Source organism: Quercus lobata, chromosome 7, assembly GCF_001633185.2.
Source record: "Quercus lobata isolate SW786 chromosome 7, ValleyOak3.0 Primary Assembly, whole genome shotgun sequence".
NCBI lineage: Eukaryota > Viridiplantae > Streptophyta > Magnoliopsida > Fagales > Fagaceae > Quercus > Quercus lobata.
Window position 1 is genome coordinate 25,374,830 of NC_044910.1, and position 10,332 is coordinate 25,385,161.

The window sequence follows — 10,332 nt, forward strand, 5'->3', positions numbered from 1 at the left end:
CTTTTCTACCATAGCTGTCCATACCACTTCTCTCTTTTTATAATCTCATCATAACATAAACATAAATATTAATGGAAAATTGAGGTGGCCATAATATACTAAATTATCTATGGGTTAATGCTAATTAAATGATAGAAATCAAAAGTGGAATTCACCCTTCTAATTGAACAATAAAAAAAATACACACTGATAATGTCACATCATATTCAACAAGAAAACATATGATTCCCTTAATCACGGGACAAACACCTAAGGCAATTGCATTGAAAACCAAACCCCTTTGACAGGAGAGTTTGCCGAGCATCATGACCCATACTTGCATCAATATAGCAGATCCGGAGCTCTTCTCCTAAAAAATACCAAACAAAGTTTGTAATGCATTGATATTAAAGAGAAGTGTAAGAATTCGCAAAGATAAGTATGCATAAACATAAACTACTTACCCAAAAAAAAAAAGTGTGCCAAAACAGGCTTGCAGAGGTGTAGTAGTTAGTGATGGTTAAAAACCATTGATCTAACATTTTTCCCCCAGTGATTATCCACATTGCAGCAGAGCAAACAGAAAAAAGTAGCTCAAGAAAGTGGTTTTAAGAACTATAAATTATGTTTGGATAGACTTTGTTGAAAATATTCCTTTATTTGTTGTTTCTTTAATTTAGGTACACCCTCCTCTCATGAAGCTCATACATTTCTCGCCAATAGCATATGATCATATCAACGTTGTGTCTCAACTAACTGCCTTCATACTCTCTTTTTCCCATATCTCATGATTTTTTGTTCGAATGGGCTCTAGCATACAAGCAGCTTGACGGGGCCTCATCTAACAGATGAAAATAGCCTTACTTTGTAACAAAAAGATGCTGGAGTATGAAGGCTATTTATAAATATGACAGGACAAATCTCATTGAATGCAGCTTCACATCTGTCTGTGATTTCTCTTTCTTTTTCTCTACATGATAAAACTACTGTGTGGTGCATACGTTATTAGAAACCATCAATCTGTCTAGCAATTTAAAAATGGGAGTGATGGTCTCTCTGTCCAACCAGCTTAGGACTCCTCTTCCACCTTACAACATATTTTCAAGTCTGCTATACCCTACTAGCAAGTACTAAAAAATAAAACCAAAATATGTATATATTATCAGAAAAGAAAGCAACCACGTGGGAAGGGAGGAAGAACCCAAAGCAAATAATAAATAAATCAGAAATTGCAATAAAAAAGACAAACCTTCCTCAACATCATGAAGTGCCTTCAATCTGGCCTCTGCATTCTGTATACATAATATGTGTGCATTGGGATCTGCAGTGAAATGGCAGCTAATTCAATATTTTTTCTGTTCTTTTGGATCAAAGGCATCTTTTGCAGAGGTTTTTAATAGTGAATACGGGCCTAATTACTATCCCTTAAAAGTTTCAGCTATTTCATTTGGTCCAGTTTAGCTTTTATACAAATGATCTTATACATTTTCAAGATGCTTGGGTGAAAAAGGAAAAGATCAATATTCGAGACAACTCAATTTCACAAGCATTGCACCAAAATATAGTGGTTGAAAACAAACCCTTTTATTTGCATGTCAGCTCAATTTGAACATAAACCCAAAATGCATATCTCAGTGGTAAAATAATACATAATAGAAGCAACCTATGTGCATGATTCCTTATACACTGCAAGCGCTAAGGTAAGTAGAAGAAAATGAGAGCTTACCACAGTCATGATTATAGAACGATGGAAGCATATAAACTGCATTTCCAACACCAGCTTCAGCATCTACAGAGGCAGCTGCCAATGCAAGAAGATCTTGATACGATTCCCTAGCCAATTCAACACGAAATGCATTAATACGAATACGTGCCAGAACATTAGTGTACCATGTCTTGGTTAGAACTTCCGATGTCAAAGAAATGTACTCTTTCAAAAATATATATACATATGTTGGGCACGAAACAAGTGAAACAGAAAACAGGATGGAAACTAAAGAAAAAATTCTGCCATGTGTAGGATACAAGCTATCTGTTTATCTGTGATATTAGCCTTTGTGAAGGAACTCCTTAATAAGCCAAGCTCCTCCACCATCTGGAAATGTCTATATAGTATTATCACTAAAAAAAAAAAGGGAAATGCCAAAACCATTGAATTTATCATAGTCTTATTTACTCATAATTTCATAAATAATAAACTTTCTCAAGTGCACCAGCAACCATTTATAAAGAAGGCAAAAATGCCTTTTACACCCTCCTAGTATCGAGGCCCTATCAATGTAGCCTCTCAACTATCAGAATTTGTAATTTACACTGTCAAGTATGACAATGATTTGTCATCCTTTCAGTAGCTTCTATCATAATCATGCTTTTAACCCACCAAAAAACAATGCTGTCTTAAACAAATATATATATATATATATATATAAATTTAAAAAAACACATAATTAATCATAATAGTAATAAAATTCAACGACTGGGAGTTAGCAGCTTTTTACTCCTTTCTTCACTTGATCCAATCTCAAGTTCCTAGGGGTGGTGGAGGTGACAGTCTTTGTTGGAGCCTTACTGGAAGTGGGAAGTTTGACACTCGGTCTTTTTATCATAAGATTCGAAATGTTACTCCTTCTAGTTTCCCTTGGAAGGGCATTTGGAAAGTAAAGGTTCCTAAAAGGGTGGCATTTTTTATGTGAACAGTAGCCTATGGCCAAATTCTCACTTTGGATAATCTTATGCTTCAAGGTCGCCCCTTGGCAAAGCATTGTTGTATGTGCTGTTGTAACGAGGAAACTGTGGATCATCTTTTTATTTTTTGTTCGTTAGCTCATTCTATGTGGATGCATTTGATTCAGTTGTTTGGGATTGATTGGGTCATGCCAGGTTCAATTGTAGACTTACTTTGTTGTTGGCACCATTGGCTTGGGAAATATGATTCCGATATTTGGAATTTGGTACTAGGCTGTTTGATGTGGACTATTTGAACTGAATGTAATCGGCATTCTTTTGAGGATATTGAGAAATCAATGGCTCAATTGTTAGATTGCCAGCAAACTCTCTTCGATTGGTCTCGGTGTTGGGGTCTTTCAGATTGTTCTACTATTACTGATTTTCTTTTGTCCCTTAGAATAGGTTGTTGATTCCTTTATTTCTTTTTGTTGTTGTGGTTCTTTGTTCACTACTGTGAACTCTTTGTATCTTTTTTTCTCTTCTAGAGTTCTAGTAATAATACTACTTTCTTACCTATCAAAAAAAAAGTAATAAAAAATCACCACCACCACTACATCTTCACCCAATCAACACTGCATGCCAGCCACTGTTAATCCCAATTAACACTGCAAGCCACCATCAGTTTAGAAGCCATAAATCAACCCATCCACACCATTCAGACCCAATCAACACCACCAGCCAAGAATAAACAAAAATACCAGCCATTTTTCTATCAAAAAATAAACTAAAATTATTCAAGTCCGTTTGGGCTGGCATGCACAACCTTTCTCTTTCTCTCTCTCTCTCTCAAATTCTCCCCCAATCTCTCTTTTTGGTTATTGGTTTGTTTGAAATTTGAGAGAGAGAGAAGGAGAAAAGGTGAGGAAGAAGACTATGAAAGAGTCTTGATAAAATTTTACTTTCTTTTTTGGATATAAAAGAGGGAGCAGAAGAGTTGGAGGAAAAATTCAAAAATAAAAATAAAGCCTTGGAAAATTTTACACATGGTTTTGATGTTGTGCTTCTTTACGTGTCAATCTCAGGTAAGAAAAGGAGGTTGTAGTGTTCTTTGGGAGGGGGGGAAGGAGGTTTGCAACCATGTGCGATTGGACGGTGCAGACTTGGTACTATGCTCTGATTGTTCTTGATAAAAAAAATTAAATAAATAAATCTAATAGTGAGTGGATTAACGGGCTTCAGTATATAAAGGCTTCGTATCTGGGATTTGAAGCATAAGATTTAAAACTAGTTTGATTGGAAAATCTAGAGAGTAAGTTTTCTGTTCTGTCTCTTCAGGTATGGTTTCTATTTTGGCAGCGCATGGTGGATGGGAAGTGACTTTGGGCTGTGAGATGGTGGCAGGTGAAAGGTGGAGCAAGGTGAACCATGAGGAAAATTTTGTCTCTGTTTTGATTAATTAGATTTATTTACTTATATCCTATTTTAAAATTTCATTATATTTCAACTAAAACACAACGTTGTTTTGTAATTTAATGGCACAGCAATAACAGATGTTGACGGAAGGGGCATATTTACATCACCATCATTCTCAAAGGTGTAAGTTGCAAATTCTAATAGTTGATCAACTGTAAGCGGTGGATCCGTGTGAAAGTGGTAGGCAACCACTTAAAGTCGATCATATTAAAGTTGTGATAAAAGTTATGGCACAAAAGTTGTGGTCAAAGAAGAACTGTTACATATAAGTCTTCAGATTGTTTCCAATTGAGGAACTTCAATTAAGTATCATAAATTAGATTTGAGAAAGAAACAAAAGAAGAAGATACCATACCACCTTTTTCTTTTCTTTTTTTCTTTTATTGGATAGGTACCAAACCACCTAATTTGAAGATTAAAATAAAGCCACTTTGCTGGATTCCACCCCTCTCCCCTCCCCCCTCCTCCCCAAACAAAAAGTTAAGGTGTTCCACCATAATAAATTTTTCTATTAAAAAAAAGCCATATATAATGAGCAATTAGAATCCTTCTTCCCTAACCATCTGCCCTTGCAGGTGGGATGGTACCTCCCCATTCACTAAGTGCTTGGGGGGAGCAGAGGGAGGGGTTCAAGCTGCAAGGTCAGTAGCACATTACATTAATGTATATATTTCTAACCATCTCAAAAAATAAATAAATAATAAATCCTTCTTCCCTAAATTTTCATTATACTCCCTTCATTGACTATGACAAAGAACCCAAGAAATTTATTTTCTGACCTCTGAGATCATTAAAGGAGATAAAGTAGCAGGTTGAAGTATGTCAAGACTGTCGGCAGCTGCATACCCTCCAGCTTCATGACCAAATATGCGAGGAAACAGCGGCTTCTGCCCCTGCAATATAAAGGGACATTTTAGTTTCAACTACAAAATGAATACAGCCTCAACCCCACCAGTCTAATTTGAGCATGCTCAAATTTTACCAATCAATCTGTAAATACATTCATCAAATCTTGTTTATAAATTACATGGAAATAGCGTGGCTAACTTCAAGCATTTTTCCCCGCACCTTAATACCAAATTTGATTTCAGAAATGGAACCAACAAAATTAATAAATGATTAATTACAAATATAACAGCATTTACTATTTTGCAATAATTCAATATATTAAAATTTCATTTGTATAGTATGAAATTTCTTAAGAATATGCACTTGCCTTGCCAAGCTTAAAAATAATAATTAAATTAAATTAAAAAAACCCGAAGTTCCAAAACTTGACACCCAATAAAAAAGTTTATTCTACTAAGTCTATTGCTCTTATTATATCGATGTGCCCCTTCTCTCCCAAAAAATTTATAAAAAAAAATAATGGACCTTTCTTATTAAAATATTAATCAGAAATGTAAAAAAATTATATGTTAAATTCTACAAATATTCCCTATAAAAAAAATTCTGAAGAAATTTCCTATAAAATTACAACCCCATATATCCACATACAAATGCATGCTAAAAATTAATGCTTATTGTAATTGCCTTTGTATTTTAAACTTATGTCCTTTTAGTTTGGACAATTTCATGCATGTTATCTAATTGGGTGCAAGTTAAACAAGGGTAAGGTTATCATTTATATTTGAAGAGATATTCTTGTATTTATAGAAGTCTAGATCAATGAGACAAAAAAGAAAAAGTTATCACCCTTTTTCTCTTCTTGTATTTGGAGAAGTATAGAATCAATAGAGAAGAAGAGGAAAAAGTTACACCCCTTTTTCTCCCCCTTGTTATGAAAAATGGTTACTGTTCCGTTTAAAATTTAATCTTTGATAAAAAAAAAAAAAATTGGGTTAAAATCTTTGATAAAATCTTTAAAAACCTCGTCAAAATCTTTGTGCCTCTCCATTCCTAGGACAATATATACGGTTATAATAAACACCTATTAATTACCACAAATATAATTTTCAAATTTTTTCTACCAAAAGAGAGATGATATTAACTATAAAAAGACAATAAAAGGAGAAAGAAGAACTTTGGCAACTAATCCATATGAAATTTCTCGTCAAACTCTTCCTATATCTTTGGCAAACTAGTTTGAAAAAAAACCTTTCAAACTTTTCCTATATCTTTTTATTGGATGTGAATTCTAAAAATTTAACCATTGGATTGCATGTTCTTATTATATTGTTCATACTTGCAAAATTTAAAAAAAAATTAAATATCAATAACTATATCATCAATGACATGTTTAAATTTCAAGTTTTTTGTGGTAAAAATTATATACAAAAAATAAGTTTTTTTTATTGAATAGTAAATAACATCCGATTTAAATGAAATATGATATGCATGTTAAGAACATAAAAAATATATAATTCAACAATTAGATTTTCAAAATTCACATTCAATAAAAAGATATAGGACAAGTTTAGAGGGCTAGTTTGGAGAAAAAACGTGTCCCTTTTATAACGATTATTGTCTGAATATTGTAATATGTTCTTTTACAAAACACTTGCAAATGATTCTATTCTTAGTAATTAATGGACTGAAAGTATGATAATTTATTCAATGTATTGCCCTAAATATTAACTTGGTAAATACTCCGTTTTTTTTTTCCACATGGAATTTCATATTTGTTATTTATTTTAGTTAGTAGGCATTTATTACCAACTATATCTGAAATCTGATGTGAAATTTTATAGGGAATTGTTAATATCAAAAAAATATCATCTGAAATGCGTTACCTTGGCTTCCCAAAAGTAAACATCAGAGTGGCAAAGTGCAGTGAAGAGAATCTGTAAGCGGACTTCATTTTCCTGAGGTGGTGCCACCTCCACTTCTTCAATCACTAATGGTTTTCCAGCCTCCCATGCCACCGCGGCTTACATTAAAACACATATCCAATTTAGTCCACTAATTAATTCCAATACAACATTAAAGTTTCAACTAGTTACAACTTCATAGTGTTTCCAATAAAGATATCCATAATTCAAATGGATCTTCCCTGTTATAACTATCAAATTATCAAAAAAAAATTAAATTAAATTTCAAGAATGATGGAAGGGGCATCAATCTATGACATTTGCCAATATCCTTGTAACTCAACTAATTGGCATCTCTAAGTATTTCTAAATGAAAACATCAAGTCTGTAAATCTCTCCATCCCCAACTATCAAATTATCAAAAAAAAGTAAAGTTAATCTCCCCATTTTGTTTCAAGGTTCATTTAAACCCTCTGCCTTGAAAAATAAATTATATATATAGCCAAGGTTTTATATAAATATAAATAAATAAATATATATATATATATATATTTATATATTATTCTACTAGTTTAATTTATCCTTTAAAATATTTTTGCACATCCTAATCATAGATCAACCCATCTCAAAACCAAACAACAATACAAATCACATATCTCTATGACACTCCGTTTCTAATCTGATCTCTGATCTAATTCTCATAAATTTCATCTCTTTTCTCTGTCTGACTATTTCAGTATCTCCGACTTTAAGAGTAAAAAGTGGGTATTTGTGAGTTGTGAGTATCTCTCTCTTTATTTATATTATATGTGTGTAAGTGTCTTTGATACAGATTATATTCGTTATTTTTTACTTTTTAATTTGTTATATTGTTATTTGTATGAAATTTAGTGTGTGTGAAGGTGTGCATGTATAATATAAATATAATATAATTTTATATAATTTAATAATTAATAAATGCAAGGGGTTTATTACATGTACATGTGTATTATTATCATGTTATAATAACTTTTGTAATAAAGTTAGTGTTTCAAGAAAAGAAAAAAAAGAAAGTAAAGTTAGTAATTGTTCAAGCATATGATTGGTTAAGTAAACACTTAGTGTATTACTTATGTATGAATGAGTGTAACTATGTGGGTCAATAATTACAATACTAGTGGGTTAAGTTCATCATTTAGTTTAAAATATTTTTATAAAAAACAATGAAAAATAGATAATGACAATTACATAAAAATAAAAATGTTATACTAAATATTTTTTTTAAATGGAATGTTATACAAATTTAAAACAAAATAAAATGGCCATACCTACTAACATTGACAATAAATAATAACAACTAATAATGAATTATCATGTAATGATTTTAAAATATGAAAATTCGTTCAAAAAAATAATAAAACTTCATGTATTTGCTTATGTTTGTGTGCACGTGTTTTTTTTTTTTTTAAGTTTGTTTATTAAATTAAATAAAATTTAATAAAAAGAGAATTTAAATATATTGAGTGTGCGTTTGGCACAAATTAAAAGGCCAGTTCTTTTTACTATTCAACTTATTTTTACTACTATTTATGAGTCTCATTGCACTTTTTAGTAATATTTATGAGTCCTACTATATTATTTCAACTCCTTTTAACTTTATCTAAGTTACTTTCAAGAAAAAGTTTTCAACTTTAGTTAAATAAACTGTTCCTACAAATCTGACACAGAATAATAAGCCATGAAGATGTCAACTCACGAAAATGCAAACACCAAAGCATGCAATGAAGAAGTGCATGTCTCTATTCTCTAAACAACAAAACTAAAAGGTGATCAATTTATACATATAGTCCCACTTAAATAGCTGCATAAGATCAATCAAAACGAAAAAAAAATAATTATAAACAGCAACAGAGAAGAAAACAACAATAAAAACATGGTCATATTGAGAAAAGAAGAGTGTGGTGGTTCACCTTTGCACTTAATGACCTGACCGGCTGTGATTGACATGGCTAACTTGGAATGCGACGACTGTTATTTTCTGACTGAAATTAGATCACTTTTGTTTTGAATGTGAGTGCTCTGTTTTTGTCTCTCTGTGATGGTATTTATACTATTGGTCTAGACTTATTAAGGATGGTCCAACTAAGATTTTATCTTCCATCTATCAATTTATCAAAATAAAGATCGACTGTCATCTATTTAGGATATTTTTAGATTGCTGATGACATAGTTAAATCTAATTCATTTTAAAATAGAAAAAGTTTGCCTACAAATTAAACCTAACATCAGACTGCTGGAACGGCTACAGGTAAAATCTTTTTTCTTAACTTACGGTTTGGTTCAGTTTTGTTTCAAAACTCCTTTTTAAGTTTTAACTATAAATAACACAACAAGCTCTCAAACAGATTCTATTCTACAAAAAAACACAGAACCTCCGCATAAAAAAATTTCCCACGAAATAAATTAGCTTTCTTTTCGAAACAGAACCGAAATTTTGGTTGGTTTATACATGTCGCCATCTTTCTGGTTTATGTTTGCTTCTCCTTCACAAATTGGTGATATAATCAATTTGAAATTTTGGGTGGTTCTCTTTGAATGCAAATGAAAAAAGATCGTCTTTGTTCAATTAAATTCCTTATCTTAGGCTTTTGCCTTTTGCTGATGCAATCATTGTGCAACATAAAAAATTTTCCCGCGAAATAAATTAGTTTTCTTTTTGAAACAGAACCGAAATTTTGGTTGGTTTATACATGTCGCCATCTTTCTGGTTTATGTTTGCTTCTCCTTCACAAGTTGATGATATAATCAGTTTGAAAATTTGGGTGGTTCTCTTTGAATGCAAATGGAAAAAGATCGTCTTTGTTCAATTAAATTCCTTATCTTAGGCTTTTGCCTTTTGCTGATGCAATCATTGTGCAACATAAAAAATTTTCCCACGAAATAAATTAGCTTTCTTTTCGAAACAGAACTGAAATTATCTAAGATTGACTTCTATTTTATCTTAGAAATGAAGGGAAAGAAAAGAAAAGAAAGTTCACTTGGATTTTCTCCACCATTTAAAAGCCAACGTGGGTTTATGAAGTTAAAGCTTCAGCTTAATCATTGGATGCAATTGACAAACTTTTTGTATTTGGTCCACAAAAGAAAACAAACAAAAATAAAATGCGCGCACACACACACCAAGGTGTATGTACCGTATTGGCTGACTTAATATATTCCAAAGCATTTGGCTCACATCTAGGACAAGCCTCATTTTTCATGAAGAAAATTGAAGTCAATATCATGATGTGAACCAAATGCTCAACCACTAGCATCATTATCATCATCGTCATCCTCATCTTCTTCATCTTCAACTTGAATAGGATGATTTTTATCTCTAAATCCGGGAGGAGCATCAAGTTCATCACCAAATGATTCCAAATTGATGTCATCATCATCCTCAATCACTTCATTGTCCACATCTATACAAATTCCAAAACCAAAA

At 31.9% G+C, this 10,332-nt stretch overlaps 1 protein-coding gene across 1 annotated transcript; it reads right to left on the bottom strand.

Annotated features, from left to right (window-relative positions):
- Nucleotides 1-79: 79 nt before the first annotated feature.
- On the bottom strand, nt 80-8,855 carry LOC115951793 (histone-lysine N-methyltransferase ATXR4-like). The gene is made up of 7 exons (XM_031068938.1): nt 8,819-8,855; nt 6,852-6,988; nt 4,899-5,012; nt 2,005-2,074; nt 1,706-1,885; nt 1,229-1,300; nt 80-349 (listed from the first exon to the last, which is right to left on the bottom strand). Exons 1-7 carry the CDS (start codon nt 8,853-8,855, stop codon nt 231-233), a joined length of 729 nt encoding a protein of 242 aa, XP_030924798.1. The 3' UTR covers nt 80-230.
- Nucleotides 8,856-10,332: the final 1,477 nt, after the last annotated feature.

Coding starts and splice junctions, on each gene's coding strand:
- LOC115951793 (XM_031068938.1), bottom strand. CDS start 8,855: ATGTCAATCACAGCCGGTCAGGTCATTAAGTGCAAAG. Junction 6,989..8,818: donor TCAGGTCATTAAGTGCAAAG/GTGAACCACCAC, acceptor TTTTAATGTAAG/CCGCGGTGGCATGGGAGGCT. Junction 1,886..2,004: donor CACAGATAAACAGATAGCTT/GTATCCTACACA, acceptor TGACATCGGAAG/TTCTAACCAAGACATGGTAC.